Source organism: Puntigrus tetrazona, unplaced genomic scaffold (genome assembly GCF_018831695.1).
Source record: "Puntigrus tetrazona isolate hp1 unplaced genomic scaffold, ASM1883169v1 S000000095, whole genome shotgun sequence".
NCBI classification, from domain to species: domain Eukaryota; kingdom Metazoa; phylum Chordata; class Actinopteri; order Cypriniformes; family Cyprinidae; genus Puntigrus; species Puntigrus tetrazona.
The window spans coordinates 132,553-156,999 of record NW_025047772.1 but is presented as its reverse complement, the minus strand read 5'-3'; the positions used below and the strand labels follow the sequence as shown (position 1 = coordinate 156,999).

At 38.0% G+C, this 24,447-nt stretch overlaps 1 protein-coding gene across 1 annotated transcript in view; it reads right to left on the bottom strand.

The window, feature by feature from the left end:
* col4a1 (collagen, type IV, alpha 1) overlaps window positions 1-24,447 on the bottom strand; it is a 42,734-nt gene that overhangs the window by 5,043 nt on the left and 13,244 nt on the right. The window contains exons 2-41 of the mRNA XM_043229809.1: window positions 15,145-15,204; window positions 14,709-14,798; window positions 14,066-14,110; window positions 13,892-13,936; window positions 13,697-13,759; window positions 13,508-13,561; window positions 13,368-13,394; window positions 12,764-12,841; window positions 12,602-12,664; window positions 12,466-12,501; window positions 12,327-12,365; window positions 11,947-12,033; window positions 11,796-11,831; window positions 11,465-11,524; window positions 10,910-10,945; window positions 10,737-10,781; window positions 10,608-10,644; window positions 10,394-10,454; window positions 9,801-9,838; window positions 9,574-9,720; window positions 8,667-8,744; window positions 8,505-8,588; window positions 8,352-8,422; window positions 7,827-8,018; window positions 7,495-7,663; window positions 7,304-7,396; window positions 7,113-7,217; window positions 6,704-6,801; window positions 6,452-6,602; window positions 4,987-5,100; window positions 4,711-4,878; window positions 4,538-4,627; window positions 3,640-3,792; window positions 3,325-3,423; window positions 3,124-3,213; window positions 2,848-2,987; window positions 1,825-1,951; window positions 1,619-1,699; window positions 780-878; window positions 111-161 (exon numbers count right to left, since the gene is read on the bottom strand). Coding sequence (XP_043085744.1) covers window positions 111-161; window positions 780-878; window positions 1,619-1,699; window positions 1,825-1,951; window positions 2,848-2,987; window positions 3,124-3,213; window positions 3,325-3,423; window positions 3,640-3,792; window positions 4,538-4,627; window positions 4,711-4,878; window positions 4,987-5,100; window positions 6,452-6,602; window positions 6,704-6,801; window positions 7,113-7,217; window positions 7,304-7,396; window positions 7,495-7,663; window positions 7,827-8,018; window positions 8,352-8,422; window positions 8,505-8,588; window positions 8,667-8,744; window positions 9,574-9,720; window positions 9,801-9,838; window positions 10,394-10,454; window positions 10,608-10,644; window positions 10,737-10,781; window positions 10,910-10,945; window positions 11,465-11,524; window positions 11,796-11,831; window positions 11,947-12,033; window positions 12,327-12,365; window positions 12,466-12,501; window positions 12,602-12,664; window positions 12,764-12,841; window positions 13,368-13,394; window positions 13,508-13,561; window positions 13,697-13,759; window positions 13,892-13,936; window positions 14,066-14,110; window positions 14,709-14,798; window positions 15,145-15,204 — 3,400 coding nt within the window. The remainder of the gene's footprint in view (window positions 1-110; window positions 162-779; window positions 879-1,618; window positions 1,700-1,824; window positions 1,952-2,847; window positions 2,988-3,123; window positions 3,214-3,324; window positions 3,424-3,639; window positions 3,793-4,537; window positions 4,628-4,710; window positions 4,879-4,986; window positions 5,101-6,451; window positions 6,603-6,703; window positions 6,802-7,112; window positions 7,218-7,303; window positions 7,397-7,494; window positions 7,664-7,826; window positions 8,019-8,351; window positions 8,423-8,504; window positions 8,589-8,666; window positions 8,745-9,573; window positions 9,721-9,800; window positions 9,839-10,393; window positions 10,455-10,607; window positions 10,645-10,736; window positions 10,782-10,909; window positions 10,946-11,464; window positions 11,525-11,795; window positions 11,832-11,946; window positions 12,034-12,326; window positions 12,366-12,465; window positions 12,502-12,601; window positions 12,665-12,763; window positions 12,842-13,367; window positions 13,395-13,507; window positions 13,562-13,696; window positions 13,760-13,891; window positions 13,937-14,065; window positions 14,111-14,708; window positions 14,799-15,144; window positions 15,205-24,447) is intronic.

The following is a 24,447-nucleotide window of genomic DNA, read 5'->3' as shown; positions in this document are numbered from 1 at the left end:
ACTTGTCACTAAAACATCTTAATTTTACATGCAAAACAATAAAATATTTTTATTTTAGGTAGACCTTGTAGTGCTTTATAACCTAATTATTGGAGACATGCGATTCTGACCTTTGCTGCCAGCTTCTCCACGGGATCCTGGAAAACCTGTGCCAGGTATACCTAAAGAAGAGAAATAATTTTGATAATGAAAATTCAATGAGTTGAATACAGCTCTACATAGAAAATGCAAACCCTGTTGGATCTTGAGAGGTCCATCATCTCTAAACTTTTTATATTGTAACCTAAGGTGTTTCCAATAGTTTTGAGGATGGCGCACTTGATCGGGGATCTTGCTGCAAACATTCTCAGACAAGAGCACATCATACATTTGCTTTGATAGGCTATGCAGAAAGCTCTATTATGGATTTGGTTTAGGTGTGTGTTAAGAAATGACTAACCTTTACATTCAAAAGAGATCTAATTCATGTGCACGTAAATCTATGCAGTTATTGCTGTATTTAGATATCCATTTTCCCTAAAAGATCATTACTCCAAACTAGTGGTTCTCAACTCCAGTCCTTGGAGCCCACCACTCTGCACATTTTGCATGTGTCTCTTATCTGCTTTACTCAATTTGGTTTCTTTTGAGCTTATTACCTGAATCCGGTGTAGTAAACAACGGAGACATACAAAATCTGCAGATCAGTGAGCCTCGAGGGCTGAAGTTGAGAATCACTGCCCTAAACCATTTTCCTTTTTTGAGCTACCTTTCACTTTTAGAGGTATACATAATCTTACCAGGTTCTCCTCTCTCTCCTACAAATCCAGGAATGCCATCTACCCCTGCTTCGCCTTTCTCCCCAGGTTGACCTGGTGGACCCTGTAGGCCCGGTTCACCTAATAAGAAAAGAAAAATCTTTAGGTTTTTCTCCACTACATGGTATAAATGTTTTGACGGACAAATCATAATTCATCAGTTCTTTGTGCACTTATAAATGTATTAAAATATTATTATTAAATGGAGGAAGAACTGAAACCAAACTATGCAAAATTACTTATTGTTATACTAAGAAAATTTGCTCATGTTCACCATGACGCCCATTTGTAGCTTGTCTAATGTACACAAACTATTTCACTGTGTCTACTTATTTTGTTAAAACATCCACCACAAGGATTCCAAAATGGTCCTGGCTAGTTTATGCTGGTTAGTGTTGGTATAGTGCTGGACCAGTGCTGGTTTGTAAGAAGTAATTTTGTTAAGATCCTTGCACACTGAGTCAGAATTTATTTCATATACATAAATAAATTCTTTATTTCATTAACTACAACACTGCCTACTTTTATTCTCTATAGATCAGGACCATGTGAAAACTGAGCAGTGTTTGTTCAACACTAGGGATTTATTAAAAATAATTCAGAAAATGGTTCTTTAACCATCATCATCTATAGCCAAAAGACAACAATTGCTGGTCCACCAGCATACCAAGCTAGTCCTAGAAATCAAAACACCATGCTGGTCCACCAACTTACTGTGCTGTGGACCAGCAAACCACAATCAGCATGCAAAGCATACGTTATTCTTTATTTCTCGGCAGGGAACAACAAATGGGTGCCTTCAGAATTTCAGTTTGACTTACCTGGACGTCCTTGAAATCCAGATTCTCCTGGAGACCCTGGCAACCCACTGACACCTTTTTCACCTGGTTTTCCTGGACTGCCTGCTCATGAAACAATATGACTGGTATTATAATAAAATATCTTGTTATTCTTCAAATGTGTTAATATCACTGGCTGGTAAACAAATGTATTTCAATGCAATTTGTAGACGTTGTAATTGTCTTGCCTGGGTAACCAACCAATCCTGTGTCTCCTTTAGCTCCTTGAGTTCCAGGATTTCCTGGGATGCCCATTGTACCCTTCTGTCCCTTCAGTCCAGGTTCACCAGGGAAACCGGGGGAACCAACATTTCCCTGTAAGTATGAGATGTAGGCTATGTTAACACCGTTTTGGGAATTGACAACTGCAATTAACTTACAGTTATACACAACCTTACAGTTGCATTTGGAATAGTGACATTTTTTCTACATCATGCAAGTCTCGATGCTACATAGGCCTTCGTATTGTAACCTTATCAAAGAAACTAATAAAATATGAAAATAAATATTCGCAAATAGATATATACTATAGGAAATTGCATGCAACGTACATGAATTTTATGGGTTATGGGATGACTTGCAAGTCACTACTTTGAAATACCATCTATATGAATGTGCAATAGGAGTCATTGCAACAGTGACCTAAGTGATATCAAATCATATTCTGACATGACAATCCAACCTAGCCATGAGTTCATCCATCAAGTCCTTCTTAACTGACAGCAGCTTTTTAATATTTGGGTGGAGTGTGGAGCATTTAAGTCACAAAACCTGAAGGGAGCAGCTTTGATGAGGAAAACTGACTGAATCTAAAACTTTCAGATGATACACAGAAGAGCTCATTTCACCATCATTGTATGTTACCATTCGTGAAAACTTGAACACATGGTATACACACATTTGTCAGGCAGAGCGACTTTTTTTGCACTGTTTGATGTGACAGACTAGTCGTCCAGTTCTGTTCACACAGCATGTTTCCCTAAGAATGCACTTCCTGAAAATTTACAGGTGTGAGTTCGGTTACAGAATGCGGTTGTCAAGCACATGTATAACCATGCTGTGTGTGAACATTAAGGCCTCAAACACATGACATCATATTCTGCTGCTGTTTGAATGTGGTCATATGTATATGATGATACCAAGAAAGATTTATAGTGTATTGTTAATATGCAAATTCTTAGACTTGATATTTTTATACTCATACAACAGACCTTCTGTCCTGGGGGACCAGGCATTCCTATTCCTGCTGGACCAGGCTCTCCTTTATCTCCTTTGGAGCCATCAGTCCCCTTAAATCCAGGGTGACCCGGTGACCCACCAACACCTTTAATACCTTTTGGCCCCATTGAACCAGTATAAAGAACATCACAAAATTTTCCCATTGACTGATGAACATCAGTATGAATTAGATCATCAAACGAAATAAACAACATTAACAGAATTTAATATATTATTTTAAAATGTCTAGAAGAGAGTACTATATTTACCTGGGTATCCCATGTCTCCTCTTGCACCTGGGTCTCCAGTTTCTCCAGTTTGTCCTGGCTCCCCGGGGACTCCAGGGTCTCCTTTCTGACCTGCAGCAAAGCCACAATAATCAAAAAATGTCCTCATGATAACATTGAGTCATGTTACTTACCAGCCACTATACTGTTCATCTGACGTCAGACTATTGCCTGGAAACTAACCTTGCTGTCCAGGTGAACCTGGCATTCCATCTTTTCCTGGCATTCCAGGGTCTCCTGGTGTTCCAGTAAACCCCCTTTCTCCGGTGGGACCAGGATCACCTGATTACACAAGATTACAATATAAAGACTAATAGGTTTATAGTTTAAAGATTTTGCTAATGTATGTTGAAAATCAATGATGACGATCCACCTCCAATGGAAACAAAAAATTGTATGTATGCTTCCAACAAAGGTTCTTTTTTTTCATTTTCAAAACATGAGACCATTAATTTTGGTCCTAAAACCTCTATGACAAACACCTCTCTCCCACTGTACCTCTGTCTCCAATGTCTCCTTTGTCCCCTTTCAAATGCACCATGTCAATATCACTCATGTTTCCTGGTGGCCCCTGTATGCCCGGCTCTCCTCTCTCACCCTTAGGACCCTGATCACCAAACACTCCCCTGACACCAGTCAAACCAGGGTCACCTGAAAGAGATAAATATGATAAATATTTAAATAATGCAACTAAATATTCCCTCTGTCAAAGTAATATCACAGTATCTTATTTAGCCCAAATAATATTAATTATTATTAACCCTCTGGGGTCTGAGGTTGTTTTCAGGCCCTGGAAAAGATTTGACATTTTTCCAGCATCTTAAAACATCTGTCAAGGGAAGACTTGTTCACAGAGTAGACGTAAATTTATTTTTAATTCATAACAAATAGCTTCAGCACACATGCTTCATTAAACAACATTAACAATAGACAAACAGAATGGGGCAGACATTGTTTTAGTAGGCTAGATACTGCTTTTCAGTAAAATGTTAAAATAGTACAGATTTTAGGAGGAAAACTCTGAACAGAAAAAAATTGTCACATTGACTCACATGTATCTAAATGTAAAAATACAATACAGTTTTTTGTCTGAAAGTTTGCTTAGAAGAAAATATAGAGGCTACTCCTTTTATTAAATACCCCTGGTTTATAACATAAAGAAATACTTTATTTGTAAGTTTTTGTAATATCTGTGTCAAATATTTATGTGTCATGGTAGATTAGACTCTTATTATTACAGTTTTGAACATGGTAATGGATTAAACCATAAGTAACAGACTGGATGTAACCTTACGTCTATTTTTAGTTATTTTCACAGTCATCCACAAAAAAATACAAGTCTGACTGGACAAATGCAGGCTTCGACTCCAGGTGGTTTAAATGTGCAGTCTATTACCTTTTGGTCCTGGCTCTCCAGGGTTTCCAACAGGACCTAAATGTCCAGGGGGTCCTGTCGTTCCCATGATTCCAATTTCTCCTTTTGGACCTGAAAAAAAAATCTTAAATAAGAATCATCTTAAGGCATCTCAAGCAGATGCAAGAAAAGCTCCAGGAGTAATGGGTGCTCACCACGTTCACCAGGGAAGCCATCCCTACCCGGAGGTCCTAGTTCCCCTGGCAAACCCTTAGGTCCTGGTATACCTGGGACACCAGGGCTACCCCTGTCTCCTGGAGGGCCAGGCATGTCTAAACCAGGTAGGCCTTGAGAACCTTTATCACCCTTTATACCAATCCGACCTAGGACATTGTCGAGGCTTGTTACAAACCATGTTAGACGTGAACATCAAGGCAGGTGTGTGCATATACTGTACATCTTTGTACATTGTAATCAATAGAAAACCTCACCGAGGGGTCCAGGGCCTCCAGGTGGCCCCATTGGTCCAGGTGGTCCAGGGTCCCCAAGCCCTGGAGGACCTGGCGGCCCCCCTGCACCACGAGCTCCTGGTGGTCCAGCAGTACCTGCAAATCCAAAATTAATTTGATGTTATTACACCCACTGAACCCATCTCCTTTAATTTCTTGCAAACCATTTCTCCAACACTTTCTTCCTGTTTGAAGTGAAACGCATTATACCTTTAAAAATCATTGTCTGACACTCTCCTTATAAGAATAGATCCTTCTGTCTGAACTGGCCCTCATAGAAACTGCGGGTATTCACTGAGATTGACCAGCATCCCTCTGCCAGTGCAAATGACCTGGTCTCAACCAGGTTGGAGTGATGATGAGCTACATAAAAAAAAAAGCATGTGGACATCGAACTATTCTGTGCCCCTCATCAGTGAGCCTCTCCATTTTTCCTGGAGATCCCCTACAGCCTGTCTGATTGCTTTGTCTTTTTCTGTCCTCACCTTTGTAGACAGAACCAAAGTAAAGGAGTACAAAAAGTTGTCTCAAGCTGATTTGATCTGGCAGCTTTCAGAAAACTGCACAGTTTGACTGACAGACCAAGTCTGCCTCGTCCCTTCACTGTCCCTACATAGGATCTGTCCACTGTTCTGAGGGCTCTGAAGGGCAGTCCCTTTGAACTGCTAATGACCTTCGACCCCTGTCACTCTTCATGGCCATTGTTTTGTGCAGCACCACTGCCGTGCAGATACTGTACACTGTTTTATTGAAAAAAAGCCTTGATTTAGAAGAAAAATGACTTATGTATTATTATATAACTTATTATTAGTTACTAAGTAAGAAAATCTGATGGATTCCTATCCAGGTATTTATCATTACAAGAATGAACTACTGCACTGCTCTATTGTCCTTCAATCATGCAGAATACAACCTATGTAAAGTATTCAGAACATGACTGGCCTTCAATCAGATGCCCTTTCACATATTTTCCTATTGCTTTAGAGCTTACTGTTGAGCTTGTTTTCACCAGAGGGTTTGCATTATCTACAATGACTGTATGATTATGAAAATCATCATTCTTACCCAATGTTGGTGTGCTTTCCTTAAACAATTTGTAATTGCCATTTTTTATGTCCAAATTTTACCAGGGGAAGAACAAATAATCAATCAACCAAATACTTTTAAATTTATTTAGCTCTTTTGACAATACAGATTGTGTCAAAGCACTAAATAGCATCAGATAGGAGAATACAGAGATACTAATGTATAATGCTAAGATTAAACATAATTGCTAGAAATTAAGTGTCCCCAACTAAGCAAGCCAGAGGTGATAGCAGCAAGCAAATGAAACCCAACCCCCAACCCTGTGACAGAAAATGTTTTATTGTGTGTTATTCATTTAAATTATACAAGAGTTTCAACAGACTGTTAATAGTATAATGAGAAGCCAACACAGTAAATATACCTTTGATTCCCTGTAGTCCAGGTGGCCCAGTACGCCCCTCAGTTCCAGGAACCCCTGGCATTCCAGGATTACCTTTCTCCCCTGGAAATCCTGGCAGTCCTGGCTGACCTACGACACCTTTAGGACCAGGAAGACCCCTGCCAGGTTCACCCTACATATGTTAAAGTTTAGGGTCAATGTAAATGATATGTCTTACCCTTTTATATACAAGCATGATACTTGAAAAAGTCTAAATGACATCCACCATCATACTTTTTGCCCAGGTGTTCCTGCACGACCAGGCAAGCCATCTTGACCTGGTCGACCAGGCTCTCCTGGAATCCCAGCAGGACCTGGAATCCCAGAGTATCCTAGAAGAGGAAAGAAAAATTGACAATTAAAAAGGTGATAGGATAGTTTATTGAAAAATTGATTGGATATCCAATCAATTGGAATTGGAATTGATTCAGTTATCCTAAAATGGATAATTAAAATAATAATTTGACAACCATTTTTGCAAAAGTAATTGTAAAAGTAAGGTCAGTCAGAATAAAGAGTAACGTGAATTTATGGAAACCTAGAATATAGATTTAAACATTCAGTTTAGCAGTGTATTTCACCTTTAAACAAAATTTGCTGATAAAAGTTAAACACTTGCAGAAAATGCAATATGGTACTTTGCCTTTTGGTCCTGGAGGCCCCGGCAGGCCGATTCCTGGCAGTCCAGGGTCACCTTTGTCTCCTGGAAATCCTGAAATTCCACGTTCACCTGGAAAACCTCTGTCACCTGAGTGATAAGTGAAAAAGACATTAGCATAACCCGCTTAGTCCAGTTTTTGGGCAGGATTATATATTAGCATGTACTGAATTTACCCTGAAGACCAGGTCTGCCAACCTCTCCACGAGGTCCAGGGACACCCTGAGGTCCAGGTAAGCTATAAATTTTACCAGCTTCGCCTTTAGCTCCTACAAAGATATGTGCAATTGTCATTATTGTGTAAAGAGCAGAACAATGATAACGATTGGATAAGCACATTCTTAGACACATTTTTTAAAACACTGACCTGGTAAACCTGGGTTTCCTGGTGAACCAGGCAGGCCTGCTGAGCCTTTTTCACCAGGTTCACCAGGCCGACCTATGCCTGGAAGACCTGGGGGTCCTCTCTCACCCGGAGGGCCAGGAAAACCAGGATCTCCATCCAGGCCGCGATCACCCTTAATACCAAATCTAGCCTAATCACACAAAAAGATATGATACAAAACAGCAGATATTCCAAGGTCAATAAAACATTGCAATATAGATTTTGGGAATCAGATACACTGACAATTAAACGTGAAAGTGAAATTTAGCTATTTGTCAAGCCTGTTTGGTGGATTTTTCAGACTTTTTACTCACTGGCTCTCCCTTTGTTCCAGGTAGCCCTGGCTGGCCATCTTTTCCTGGTAACCCATCAACACCTGGAAACCCTCTGTCTCCAGTAGTGCCAGGTAAACCCTTATCTCCCTTCAGCCCTGGAGCAACAAAGACATCACCAGGCTCACCGTGAGCGCCAGGGGCACCCATTAAACCTGGAGAGCCATCTTGACCCTAAAGTTCAATCATAAGCAAAAAAAAAAAGGTCAAATTTATATTGATAGGATTTTGTAGTGTTGACATGCACATTTATAGTGGTCACCAGGGACTCTACAAAGGTTAAGATGATTTTAAGGGAGCAACAAGGTAAAGGGTGTCTGAGCATGACTTCTACTAAGGGGGAAAGGAGCACGAAGGGGCACTAGTCAGTATGCTCTTCACAGGGTCCAAAAAAACATGGCAGCGCACTGGTGGGTACAGTGCACTACTGACGCATTTGTACCGTGGGTGCCACAAAAACCAAGATACTAAATAATAAATATGCAATTAGGATGAAAATATACACACAGGAATTCCAGAAGGCCCAGGAGGTCCCGTCACACCCTTCTCTCCTTTACTCCCCGCTTGTCCAGGATAACCTAAAATGAAAACATACAGTGTGATTCATAATCTCAGAAAGAACAAACATAACAAACATAAGCTTTTTTCATTGCTTCTGACCTTGTTGACCCTTTGGCCCTGAAGGACCAGGCAAACCCGGTGATCCGAAAACAGTGCAATCTGTGCATGTTTCACCCTGATTACCTGAAAAAGCAGAAAAACCCAAATTTTGATAAAACCAAAACTACAGTAAACTAACAGAACATTGAATGACCTCTTTACCTTTCTGTCCTATCTCTCCTTGCAATCCAGGAGGTCCAGGAGGGCCTTGAGATCCTTTTTCAATTTTACAGTCTTTATCTAAAAGAGAAATAGTAACACCAGTGACACCTTGGAATTAACATTCAGAGGAACCACACAAGAATCTTTATACGTTTTGCCTCCTCTTTTACCCAGTGGATTTAGAATGTATATCTATATGGTCACTCCATTCATTCTATGAGTTTGCAGAATGATATTACAGGGTGACAAAAATTTTTTTTTTTAGTAAGTGCATATATAAGATGCCTTAAGTTGCAAAGATTAAATAGCAGCCTATGCTGGGTGTGCACAGAGACTATATAGTTGAGCTATTTCAACTCTGCAGGTATAGTCTGGTCCTTCTGACTCACAACCTTTTTAAGTAATTTATGTTTTCTTATTAAAAGAACCTGCAACTTACTATTCAAATGCTAGTTTTGAGAAGTGAAGGGTATAATGTTAGTGCTTGAATGTCATTTCTCTGATCACAAATGCAGACATGGTGTAATGTTTACGAGGTGCAATGCAAAGCAATATAAAGACAGTACATTATAAGTCATTATAATCAAATATAACAAATGCCTTATTTGTAATGGTAAAGCAGCATCACGCTACAATAAGGGTATAACGTTTCCATCAGACACTTGGGTATTCAGCCAATCAAAATGCACTGGATAGCTGGACAATCAGAGCACACCTCACTTTTTTAGAACAATGAGCTTTGTATAAATTGTCCCGTTTTAGTAGGCAAGGCTTAGAGGGGAAACATTGTACAGTATGTGGAAAATAATATTTCTTGCGCCCTAAACCACAAAGACATTGCATTTCATCAAATAAAATATAATATTCTTTTTAGCAACATCATATGACGCCTTTAAGAGGTTCTTACCAATCGGTCCTGGCGGTCCAGGGGGGCCAGGCTGCCCATCAGCTCCTCTTGGACCTTCAAGAGACTGTCCATCATCTCCTTTATCTCCCTTCTGGCCATTCTCTCCGGGGGAGCCAGGAAGCCCAGGAGGACCAGGAATATACCTGCCTGCAGCAAACAATGATTGTGAACTACATTATATGCCAATAATAATTGTAACATTTAATATGGACAGGTAAATTCCTTACCAGGGGGACCAGGAGCTCCACGTTCTCTCCTGGATAACCTGATGGATAAAGAAAATAGATGAACAAGTAAAGACACTGAAGCATTCAACAGGACAACAAAATATTAACAATAGGGATGCAAAATATTATTGGACTGATAAAAATTAAGCCGATATGTCTTGCTGATAAGAATACATTAACTTGTGCTCAGGGTGTGCTAGTTTTTAGATCACACCAGCAGTGTGGCTCATCCTTAAAGCAAAGTTTTGTCAGAAATATTAGATTGACTGACTGTTTTGGAATGCTTTATTTAATATGTAAAAGCACGCACAAAGTGACACATTTGGTGTGTGACAGAGTAAACAATAGCATGTGTACCGGACCTAATGCCCATTGGGTAAATAGTTTTATTCTGTAAGGGTTGCTATTGGCCTACTTCTAATTACATTAAAAGTAAAATAGCCAATACAAATAACATTTAGGCTGTGTTCCTGATGTAATAAAGCTGTAAAGCTGATGTCATAAAATAATGAGTATGTTTTTGATTATGAAGCTATAGCTTACATGAAAAAAATCGCAAACACTTATAAATTGTACTGATCTATTACATATACCTGTCTCTCCTTCTGCTCCAGGGGGGCCAGGAGGACCAGGAAGGCCAGGACGACCACCGCCCTGTAAGATTTTATAATTAGCCACTAGCCACTACCAGTACATAGTTGTAAGGGAATTAGGTGCAGAAGTGGTGTGTGTCTTTGATAGTCTTCAGTAGAATTTCAGTACAGCAGGCATTATCTTAGTTTTGTATGGCGTTAGATAACCACTTACATATCCCGGTGGTCCTCTTTCTCCTTTTTCCCCCTAACATGAACAAAAGTCATGAAAATAAATAAATAAAATGAAATAAAAAATGTGTATGTCTAGTGGCACATCGTGAACTAGGAGTAGTTTTTTTACCTTAGAGCCATCAAAGCCAGGAGTACCAGAGAAGCCCCGATCACCCTATCATAATCAAAAAGTTTCAAAAAGAATTTGATTAAATATTTGAATTAAGAGAGTATGTCTGGCTACAAATTTAACAAAAACACATTACTGATGAGATCTGAAGTCACTATCAAAGATCCCCATACCTTTTCTCCATTCTGTCCATCTTTCCCTGGTTTACCCTTTGAAAATATAATAAAACATTCAGATTTCACATATAAAATACTATCATTTGATGACATAGTAGGTTCACAATCATTACTAATAAAAACAAACAAGATGTACAGCGAGACCTTTTGGCTTAAAAAAAGACTTATTTTTCTTGACATAGTGCACAAAGTATATGAGTGATAATGATAATAAGTAGCTCTTTGTGCAGCGGTTCAAAATTCTTTATGAAGATGATCATCAGCATTTATGCGAACTTGTGTTTATGCAGCCAGTGCTGCTGTCAAAAGCTTATACTACAGCATTCTCAAACTTTAAAAAATGTTCTTCAGACTAACCTTTGAATCAATCTGTTGTGCTGATAATGTAATTCATAATGGGAAAAAATGAGCTTTTATTAAAATTAAAAAGCACATTTTTACTAGCGATTGTCTGAAAATTGGGACCCCACTGAATGTAATAGTTAAAGCAGTCTGATTTGTACTAAATGTATTTAGTTAAATTAAAGTAAATATTGTGTACAAGTCACTTACGATTGGCCCCGGTGGTCCTTGTTCACCTTTCATTCCAGGTTGATGTGGTGCACAGGAGCCCTTGGAAAATGAGGGCAAAAGCAAAACTAACGTTTTTGCTATACATATCTTATAAAAAAATACATATTGTTTTACAATAAATATCTATTCAAATGAGCGTTGATTAGACAAACTTAGAAAGTCAAAGATTTGAACGCTTTACAGGTCAGACACACAGACGTGTATTCTTATTATGCAGTTACAAATTTGTATGACAATATAATACATTTTGATATATACAAAATGTGCAATAGAATTTCTGTTATGGCTCTAATTATGTGCTGCCACTTACCCTTTCACCTTTCTCTCCTTTAGAGCCTGTTTCACCCTAGAAAATACGCAAGACACATGTAACTCTGAACAATGTAACTTAGATCAAATAAATGTAGTCCCCACATATCTGGACACTTAAAACACACATATAAATATTGATGATATCAAACCTTTGGTCCAGAAATGGTTGTGCCGGGGCTTTCTTGTCCCACTAATGTCCCTGGTGGACCGGGGGGACCAGTTAAACCTTTTTCTCCCTGAAAAAAGAAATGGGACATGATTGTGATAATTAGTGAGGCTAAACCTGAAAAGATGCCAATCAGCTTTGGTGAGGCAGCAGGTGGGGACTGCGAACTTGATACAGAGCATGATGCTTGTGCTTATTGTTTGTATCATATCATCAGCTTCCAGTCATGTTCATTAGCAGGAAGCACTCAGGCAGATCTAGTTTATCACTTTGCGTTTGCATGGCCGAAGAACTATAGGTTCTATAGTTCATGTCACTATAGGTTCTAATGTCAGATGTTTTTTTGAACCCGTGGATCCTCACCTTTTGTCCTTTCTCACCCTCAAACGTCAGCCTGTCACCCTACAACGAGGACGGTTAAGACAGACAATGGTCATTTCACCATTTCAAGTCTAGACTAAAATGTTATGAAATATTCAAGACAGATGAGTGGAATAGTTACCGGCTCTCCCTTTTGGCCAGGTTCACCAGGCCTTCCCTTTAAAAGAAAAATTGTACGGTGTGAGATTCAGGAACAAGTTCACTGGTGTTGTGCTTTGGGCTAAAATTTATTTTAGATATTGTAGCTTCAGACTCACAGCAGGTCCAGTTGGTCCAGTTGGGCCGACTGGCCCTTGTTGCCCAGGATTTCCTTTTAGTCCCTAAAAAAGAAAAAAAAAGAATACGATGGAACATATTAATGTATACAACAGACAAGAATATATTAATAATAAATGCATATTTTTAACACGAATCCTTACTGGTGAACCAGGTTGTCCTGGAAAACCCTTGTCTCCTTTTTGAGGGATGGGTGCTCCAATAATACCACCTGGATCTCCCTAGGAGAGGAAAAAATACATGCAAACAAACTTTACTACGTCGTTTTCAAAACATTTTTCAACAAATAATGATCTAAACTACTTTAAAATGTTATTTTTTATCATTCATAATTGATATTACATTGTATCATCAGTGATGTATTGTACCATGTATATGTACCAATGATGTACTCTAGGCTGTAGGCTACATTGATTTTGCCAATTGTTTTAGACATTCGTGCTTCACGTTGTGCTTCCACTGTTTTTTGTTGGGTTTTTTTCAACCAACTTTATTTTGTAGTATAGGTAATTGATTAACATGTACTCTTTTTTCATGTTAGAGCACACAGAAACAAAAACATGTATATAAGAAATATCTATTAGAAAACCCTGTACTTGTGCTAAAATCACTGTAAAATCAATGTAACAATGAGGGGTGAGAACCAGAAAGTGTTTGACTTTACAGGAGGGCCAAAACAAAAATGTATCATACTTTGATATGACTTTGTGTATTGACTTTAATCGTGATTTAAAATGTGCTCCATACCTTTACTCCCTTCAAACCTGGAATACCCTGGGAAAAAGTCAGAAACATATTTGTTAAATTGAGAATCTTTTGTTGGACTGGATTAACAACATATAGTGACTTTTAGCACAGTGTAACACATGGCATGAAACTACTCATACCGGTGGTCCCTGCACTCCTGGGAAACCTGGAATTCCATCAAAACCGCGCTCCCCCTGCGAAACACAAAATAAGTCCCACTTAGGATACTCTAAATAATTGAAGACTGCTGAAGTACTGGCTCGTCCCAATAGGCTCACTTTGTTCTTTTAAGGTTCAAAAAATGCATAAAAACAATAGACATGGTTTACCTTTGTTCCATTGCATCCTGGGATTCCGTGAGGTCCTGGTGGACCTTCTAGACCTGGAAGACCCTGCAGAAAATAAAGCAATAGCAGAAACATATAGATATGCAGAACGTTTATATTTTTGAATAAAAAATGTATTAATGATGATCATTAATACGTTTTGATCATTTTGATTTACTTTAAAAAGAATTTACTTACTGGAATACCTGGACGTCCTGGGAAACCAGCCACACCAGGTGGGCCCTACAATAATAAAAAACTCTTTGATTAAGTACAGTATACAGTGTTATAATGAGGCTATTATGTTTCATCTGCCTTACAGAATATTTATAAGATATTTATTTTGCATGATATTTATGGATATTTATTTACTCTGTTTCCTTTAAGTCCTGGAGCTCCTGCCTCCCCAGAATCTCCCTGGGAAAACACACAAAAAAATATTGGAAGAACACTGCAATTCATGTTTGCCTTTCCTAATTTACACATTACTTAGCCACCATGCTATTATAACTATACATAATTATATGGTTCTGTATATAACTATTACAGCTATAACCCTTGTAACCCATGATAGTGGTAACCAGCTCTAGTGATTGCTAAACAGCTGTTTAAATAAAGCAGTAAGCTCAACACCTGCATATTCAACATTGATCAAATAAGTAGTTTAACGCTTTGAATATCATCAGTTTGAATAAATGACCCATCAGTCTATGCCATGTTGAGGTTTTTGCCCTTTATGCAACTTGTCATATGTTACAAATGTATTATGTTAAACTGTTACGTTAAACCTTTGTACAAAAGTATTATTTATTGTTAGCTCTTACTGAGGCACTCCTTTGGGTAATGAGTGCTTAAAATAAAAGTTAGTTTCATACATTCTGTGTGAGGACAGGCATTTCCATTATGCCGTGTTTTATTACTGTTATAGTATATAGGGCACACGCACTTTCAAAAAGGGACGTTTTGTATAGCTGATTGTCTTTTAAAATGACTTCAAAACAGTACAATACTGTACCTTAGGTCCCATAGGCCCTGGGGGGCCCTCAGGCCCTGGCAATCCAGGAAATCCCACGAGGCCCATCAAACCAGGGAGCCCAACCTCACCCTAATAAGGATAAACAACAGATGATGACACATAGTAAATTTCACATGCGTCCTCCATCCACCAATGGTCTTACAGGACTTAGCATATGCTGTTAACATAACCATACCACTAGGTGGCACAATACATCCATCTAAGTAAGATTAGTGCTCTGAAACACATGTAAACTGTAATATGGCACGTGTGGGTGTGTACAGTGCATGCTGAATTACAATATGCACCGACTTTTAATAACTATTCTAATCTTTCCCTTCACAACCCTCCAAGTCCTAATCTAATTCAAAGGATGTCTTTATAAGTGAGTTAATGCAAGTGAAGGAGTCTGACAATGAGAGGAAAACGTACTTACCTTCGCCCCTTTAACACCGCTGCAGTCACATCCACCACATGAAGAGCCCGAGCATCCACCCTGCAAGCAGAAAACAGCGGTCAGGTTCCCACTGAACCACTAGGAGGCAGTACACACATAGAATTGGCATCAGCAAGCACAGTAGATGTCTTTCAAGAACAAGAGCTTTTGAGCTCATAATGGGCGATGTAACGGGTGCATCAGACAAATAAGTCAAAGCTACTGGAACATGCTAATGACAAAAAATTAACATGACAAATTAATAACAGTTGGCATATATTGCACTCAATTGTAAAATATGTAAATAAGAAAGTGGAGCCTGAAGTTGTGATCACTTGTTTCTTAGATGTAGACAAAGGTTGCTCTTTTTTTTGGTGAAACAACCAACACTTTCAACATGACTAACTTTTCAGTAGCTGTAAAGCAGCTCAAATGCTTTCAAAACAGTGTAGCTCTTCCAGAAACAATCCACTTTTTCCAACGATTATTGGTGTGAGTGACGCAACCGAGAGCCATGTACACTGTAATTGTGTGCGAGCAACTTTTCTTCTACAAGCAGACGTAAACGAACAAACAGCTTTATTAGCTTTCTTCCCTGTGCTGGAAAGTCTAATTCATTCTGGTGAATTGGGTTTTGATTAATGACTACTGTCTCTGTCCCTTGGATGGGGCAAGACAACTAGTTCTCTAATCATTTGCCACAAAAGGTAGAGGTCCTATGAATTGGCAAGTATGCAGAAAATCTTCATATCACATACAATATACTACATACATGGCATGTGTGAAGATAAAACAGATTGTTGACATACATACATATTGTTGGGACTGAATGATGACAGATCCCATAGAGAGGGTCCTGTAAATTCAAACAGGGGCATCAGGCCAAGAATTTAACAGACCTGTACTTCTGTTAATACTCAAATAAAGGCCTCTAAAGTCCTACTAGATATCACTAGATGGACAGCTGCTCTCAGCCTGATACTGGACCCTGGGAACCCATTTCCTCCAGCCACGCATCCCTCTATTACTGCAGCCGTTCTCTCCCTCACGTGTGAGGCAGGCAGCCAAATGTCTGCACATCTGGAGAAGCAGGTCCGGCGAGGCACCAGCTGCTGGGGGATTGGCCTGAGACCGCACTGCCCCCCACCCGTGAGCCCTCCTGAAGGCCTAACTGAATCAGCATGTGGGTGCTGAGGACCATGAGAATCACTGCTTTCAGTCTCAAATATCGCCTCTGGCGTGACCCGCTCTGGCCATTTCTACAAAAGCTCACCATCCCTGGAGTGTCATTTCTGTATGTGAACAGGCTGAGCTCTGGCTATAACGTTAGATCTGACATCCCTAATGCAAACTCTGTGCCAATGAGAGATATACTTCCAGCAATTCACAGACAAATGTGTATCCTTTTGTGCAAGGGAACTGAATGTCTTGTAAGGAAAAAACCCACACACACACACACACACACACACACAGTATCACGCCGCCTGTTTTTGAACTGTTTAACATGCTGACCTACTTCTTAACAGTCCCCCAGTCTGTTAAAACAAGCAGGCACTTTCCAGTACTTTTTAAAGAACTTTTGACAGACACAAATGCTGTTTTCATTGTCAACACTTTTACACTACTAACAAATAGGTTAGTAAGAAAAGTATGTCATTTTAGCATGTGCCATCTTGACTGTATTTTAAATAAATAAATACATTTATTAACAATGGCAAAGATTTATGATTACTAAAAATAGTGTTTATATATATATATTTATATATATTTATATATATATATATATATATATATATATATATATATATATATATATATATATATATATATATATATATATATTTTTTTTTACAATACTGTAATTTCATGATTCCCTGAGGGAATATTATATTGTATTATATTATATATTTGTTTGTATTTATATATATACATAATAAATATACACAGTATACACACATTTGTTATGGAAACATTTAATAATGCTTTGGCAGCACTAATTTTATTATTTTATATTATTATAAAATATTATATCATAGTCAGTATTACTGTTTTAATGTATTTGTGATTAAGCACAAAAGAATAAAAGAACATACATTTTGAGCAGAATGTATTTATTTCAAGAACGTAAACTTGATTTTTGTCCCCTGTTCGTGGAAAGTGGCCATAATTCATTCATCCTGTTAGAAACAACCAGCAGATCTCTGAAGGCCAGAGTGAGATCTGTTGAGAATCAGACATTCCAGTTTCTCCAGCGCATGACTGGCGAAACGCATGAGTAGTGTGATCTCTGTACATGTGTATATGTTGCTTTATCATCTGAAGGTATGTTTTAGCGCTCAGAGGTCCTGTGATGACGCAGCCTGTTAATCTGCGGACTGGATCGGCACAGCAAGAGAACCGCTTTGATTTTTGTTTTTCCTTCCAGGGTCATTCTTGCATCCTAACAAACCCAAACATGACATGAGCAGAAAAATAGCAAAAGCAGACAAGAGTGCTGATAAAACTCTTAACAAGCACTGCTTTTTATAGATGTAGAAAAATATGTGAATGCTGAAAAGTCGTTGCTTTCAAAGGCACTATCGTGAGATTTTGTGCTTGGCCTGTGATACGTAAACCGTCTCTCTTCTGGTTTTGTCTAGGGTGTCTCCGCACCGCTCTCAGAACAAACAAGCCGTGAAAGTGAGAAAAATCAATCGGTCATGAAAACACAAAGACACAACTTTTCCTCACCTTTACCTCCGTGCTGGTTTCTGGTGACACCATCGGTGTGAAACGAGGCTGTTTTATAAACCCCAATGTAGTTTCTTTGGCTTTTAGAATAGATTTTCTGATATTTTGGATGAAACGACTTGGTATATAATTGGTTTCAGGCTTGGACAGATTGTATAATAAACATGTATAGACATTTATTTCTAAATGAGCAATGGTTTTTAGGCTCTTTGAGAAAAAATAAATAAACGTGGGACTGACTTGTCTTCCATGAAAGCATGGAAACAAATGATTCATCAGTTGAATCGAACCGATTTGAATTGCTTGTTTTGTCGTGTGTGCCAGTTTCCATTTCTAACGTTTGTTTTTCTTCTCTCGCCTCCCTTGAGTTTGTTGTGTTCACATATATGAATGCGACGTGAATGTTTGGGAGGAAGTGGGGAAATATTGATAGAGCAAAATATAAATACAACTATGACTGATTAATTACTCGGTCAATGCACCTGTGTTGCTAGAAATTTTAGTTTTGTTTTCCAATGCAAAACTCTAAAGAGTCGAGATACATCTATCTATCTATCTATCTATCTATCTATCTATCTATCTATCTATCTATCTATCTATCTATCTCTTTTTGGGACTGATTAATTGTAGGCATCATCGATCTGAGATCTGAGCTTATAACTCAATGTTAAGTGACTTTTTACTTTTTACTCACTTTTTACTCAAAACCTGTGCAAATTGAAAGAAAGCATGCTAAAAAAATAAAATAAATAATATGGCTTAATGAGAGAGCACCAAATTAGGTAAAGAGTTTTCAGCAGAGCACAAGGGTTGAGAAAAAAGTAAGAAATTTGTACCGGAAAGCAAGACAAACATCCTGTTATGCGCTTAACCATTCCATAAATCAGACAGGACAGGTGAAACTGATGAGTAAACGATGTGTTTTATATTTTAAACTAAAAAAACGTCACACGCTCTTTAGAGTTCGAAGACATCTTCTGAGTCATAATCAGATCTTAAAAAGATAAAGGAGGAGTGGGAAGTACGTGTTCAATTAAAGACTGCAGGGAGGGTGTTTTAGGAAGGGAGCATTTAGAGGCCACTTTCAGACGACAGTCAGTATTTAAACTTAAAAGTGCAGATAACAAGAGCAAGGGAGTGTAAAAAAGTCAAAAAGATTGTGAAATGAAGCTCCTAAATCCCCGAGGTACAAACAGTTTGGGTGGATTCTGTCGGTTTGGCTCCCCTCCATGTGTATTTCAGCACTGAGAAGCCAGTACAGGGTTTCTTTTGCTTAAACAGCGTGAAAGACAGATGCAATGTATAATGCATGTAAGAACGAGAGAATGTCGTATGTCCGACTGGCCTTTCTCTTTGACAGGATACAGCAGTGGAAAGAAGGAAGAGCTGTCTAACAGTGTATAAAATAATTCACATCACACACATTATGTAACACAGAGAACATTTAGTGCATCTGGTGACTTGACACATGAATCTCAGATATAACCTGAAAGGTCAGCGAACGCTATTCACTAAGGCATTAATTGGGAGCACACAGTTTTAACAAATTAACTTATTTTAGGCTTATCAATAGATCTTTTGCCTGGGCAGAAGAGTCACATGAATCTTGCCTTGGGAAACCTTAAAAAAAACCTTTTTGTTTCTTTAAAATCACTGCATACTGCCTAAAAGCTACGGTCCACAACAGCATGATACATTACAGATATTTCTGGGATCAGCTTGCCCTCCTAAAACCAGAGGCCCACTAGAGTGCTTTGGAAAACATTCAGGGCTTTAATAAATCGCTTAATTATTTTAAAGCTAGATATTTTTAAATAATCTTCATTACAGTGCTGGAAATGACCACAAAACACTAAAATATACAGATTTATAACATTAAAGAAATATCATTTTTTTATTATTTATTTTAAAAGAAGCACCAGCACACCAGATTAGGAATATTGCATCTTGTGGTTCAAGAATGAAATATAAAAAGTAATTTTTTTTTCAATAGACGAAGCTTGTGCTTTTCTAATGTTAAAGGAGAATCCCAAAAGGACATTTATTACATTTAAACAACACTGATACAGCATTACTATAATTTTCATTACTCAAAAAGGGAACTACAATGTTAACTGAAAATGTATATAGGCTAATTCACAGTAGTTATAAATAATATTAAATGAACAAAATTATTATATTTAATTTTATATAATGTTTTCACCTGCAATTCCATTTGGTGCCTCTAGGGGTATCAGAATTATAACCCTTGTATGAAAACGTACACAAGCAGACGAGGCTAAAGCATGAGTCTGACAGTCGCAGAATTATTTACTGCAGTTTAAACGTAGGTACTTTCTTGAAGAATGCCTGATTACTTTGCTGACTTATCGGGTGGGTCATTTATCTAAAGAGAATCAGAGTATTGTCGTTGTTTTTGTTGTCTGAAACAATAACAACTAAAACAAAAGCTTTCCTGTTGGTGCCCTGCCAGATGTAACATTCAGTGCCTTTCACTGCTCATATCTTTAAAGCTTATGGGTGCTTCCTTTCCTTACAGATAGAAAAGCACTGAGAGAAACATTGCGATAAAACTGTTAACCCTTCATACGTTCAATAAACTGACATTTGCAGAAGGATTTGAGAATGTCCGGCCTTTATCTCCAACACACCATAACAGGGCAGCGAAATCAGGCTTACGGCATGACATTCCTGTCAACAGACCTCCGATTACAGTCGCCATATGGAGGCCGTTAAGATAGTGTTACCACATTAAACACGGCGCTGCTAAAGATGTCATTAGCAAGTCAAAGCTAAGTGCAACATATTAGGTTTAAGGTGGAAACTGAGGCTGTAGGACACTCAGACTGCCCATAAAAGTAACAGAGTTTAGATTGTGAGAAACTAGGCCATGCACCTAATATGGAGAAGCAGGACTGAGCTGACCATCAAGCATGTCTGTTATGAGAAGTGAATTAGGCTGGAATGATGCTTCTTCTTCTTCTTTTTTAATTATAGAATAAAAAAAGCATTTGGTGGTTTGCGCGTCAGTCCTTTTTAATTCATACGTTTACATTTTATTGGAACAAATTAGATTTGAAGGGGTCGTAGGATGCGGTTACAAGTTTTCCCTTCTCCTTGGAGTGTTACAAGCTGTTAGTGGATAGAGGACATCGAAACTGCAAAAGTCTCAAAACCAAAGAGATGTTCTTTATAAAAGTTATGACTTGTTCAACCCCCCTCAAACGGCTTGTTTAAACATGCCCCCACTTTTCTATGTCGCAGAGTGGGTTTATTTTATAACGACGCCCAAGTGTTTATGCAAAGAAAGAAGGCGGTCACAAATGCATGACATGTCGTTATGTTTACGAAGCGCGATGCAAATAAAAAGAAAAAAGAAAGTGCTAAGTCATGACAATCAGTAACTATGTCCCCATTGGAGGCAACGAAAGCCTCGTTTGTGATGTGTTTTATGTGTCATAGCGACGGGAGGCAGCATCATGTTATGATAAGGGGCGTACAAACACTTGGGGTATTTAGCCAATCACAATGCACTAGACAGCTGGCCAATCAGAGCACTTTTTTTTTTTTTTTTTTTTTTAAATCAATGATCTTTGTACAAATCGACCCATTTTAGAATGCAGGGCTTAGATGAGAAACAATAACGTACAGTGTGTGGAAAATAATGTGTTTTTGGAAACTTAAACATATCGCATTACACCAAATACACAAAAGTATGTTCTTTTTAGTAACATCATATGACCCCTCTAAAGAGTTAAACTTTATTTTAAGGTGTTGCAGTGTAATTACATATTAAAGTACTGAGTAAAATTAATTAACCATATGTACTATATGGTTAGGAATAGAGTTTAGTTACTTGAATGTAATTATGCATAATGTTTTGTTATTATAATAGCAAGTACATGTGTAACGTGTGAAGTTTATGTTAAAAAACCCACAAAACTGCATGATGAGAACAGTTTACTTTCCTGTTGTGAAATATTCCAGAAAGGATGGGTGGGACATGTTACATTTCCAGGAATTTGTTAGATGCTTTCATCCAATGCAGTTTATATTGCAGTCAATATAAGATGAAAACAAAATTACTGATTTAATGACGTCCACTGTGCATGCAGAAATGATTCTACATATTGCAAAATATGCAAATGCACACCAATATCTGAGAGCTTGACATCATTCACAGTGCTTTTTTTGACCCTTTAATCTTTATTTGACTCTCTAATTTTAGCACTCTCTATTTTACTTATGAAAATATATATTCAAATCAAAAACCGTCCCTTTTACTGCTTGTTCTCTTAAAAATACAAATTGAAATAAAACTAGCTTTTCAATTTTTTCATCTGTTTGCTTTTTATTTATTATATAATGAAAAAATCCTTGCTACACGTACTGCGTCAGGCTAAACGTGGTAACTGAGACTTGTCTTAGCACTTTTTTGTTCATTTTGCAAGTCGCTTTGCATAAAAGCACCTTCTAAATAGCTAAATCTAATGCAATGTAAACGTGGGACTGGGTGGATCATTAACAACCTCGTATCTCACGGTAAGACTTTCTACAAAGTTATCATTCAAAATCAATCACCCAAAAAAGAAAATGTATGGGATTTTTACTACCACAGCAAATAGAAATGATATCAATAAAAATGATACATCATTATAATGGCTCGCCTGGTGTGATAAGGAAGAATATAGAGTTTAAGCAGCTTGCATTGTACTGTAAATGCCCAGAGGATGCTTCCTACCACTACTTCCACTTTTGTTCAATACAGGACCGCGACTTCCTATATTAACAGGAAACTTTCCTGACAGATCCTGAATCACTACAGGAGCACATTTGTCTCAGCACTCGACAAAAGACTCTAATCTGGATCTAGAACCGCAGCCAAGAGCACCGCCAGTGAGGAAGAGGTCTCTCCAGCAAGGAGAATAGAAGGAAATCTGGCGATTCAGCTTTGGAGTCATCCCATTTTTGTATGAAATCACTACTCCTTATTTGCGGCATTGTTAAAGTGCTGCTAACAAACATCTGTGCACATCTGCACTGTGATCCGCTCCAAGCATTACAGCGGCGCAGTCAGAGAGGACATTTCTCACAGCCGCCACGCATTCAAACACGCACACGGCCATTCAAAGGCCCATTGTTTTCACATGTACACATTGACACGCCACTGAAAGCGTCTGAGGCCATAGGCTAAGCATTCCTTCATCAGACGGTCCACACGCATTGTCCCACACACTCCTGGAATCTCCCTGAGGAGACTGGAAATGACCTCATCAGTCAACAATGACAGAATGCCCCATTGTGCGTTTGTCTACATGGCTTATACTGGACTGATGCGTGAATCATACAACTGTATCATCTTCTTAATTCAAATGAAATCACAATGAAATACTACAATCATGGAAAACGTTAATACGTGATGGCATGATGTGAAATGGACTAATGTGGTCACTGCAAATGTGATACTGACTTCGGTTCAACCACAGACATAAAAAAAGTTACTTCATATCCCTGTCTTTGTCATTTCAGTCAGCGACAATTAGTTAAATATGAAATAAATAAACAAAAAAATCTAGTTGGAATAGTGTTAACAACCAGACCCATTTAACCTGTGTATCACATGTATATGGCACAATAAAAGTGCCTTTTGAACACTTAAACACTAGATATGTTGTTGTTTCTTATAATTATTAGACTATTATTAATGATTAATTATATATTTTATATAGTGTTATTTTCCAATGCGTTATAATTATATATTAAATATATTTATATATAATATAAATTATATGAATATAAATATACTTATATACAATATAAATTTGAAACATTTTAAAAATATATTCTGCACATGTGCATATCTATATATACACATTAAATACACAAAGTACACATACATATATTATGTAAACAAAAACTTTTATTTTGGATGCGATTCATCACGATTAATCATTTGACAGCACTACAACAAATACATACTGTACATGAATGAATGAATCAATTAATTAATAAAACTTTATCGGAATGTGTTAGTGATTAATGATGATTTCTGCAATAATATATGATATGCACTGCAGCAAAATTGAAATTGTTCAAACGACAAAAGAAGAAATAAGACTAAAGATGTTCATTCACGATATCACTATTCATGGGCGGGCCCCATCCCATATTTTATGGAGGCCCCACAGAATTACAATACGCCACTGCTGTCTGTGTTTTTGGTTACACGCCTGTGTTGCGCGTAAGCATGCACCGTATATGTTGTAATAAAAACAGCAAGAATTCATGGCAACAACAAAAACATTGACTTTTTAACACACTCCAGATGTTCTGCAGTAGTAAGCATTTGGCTCACTCATGTTCCTGAGTGCACAGTGGAATTAGAAACACAGTTTAATTGCTTGAGGCCAGGGCTGACAAGAATCACCTTTCTTCACTTCTTTCTGTTTTCACATGACTCTGGTCAGATCAAAGGGTTGAGATGTGACGCTATGTTTTCTGTCAGGACTCTTATGTAGGTCATCTTGAGTAAAGTACACCATTACTCTGAAGATTACTGATTAAATCTGCCCG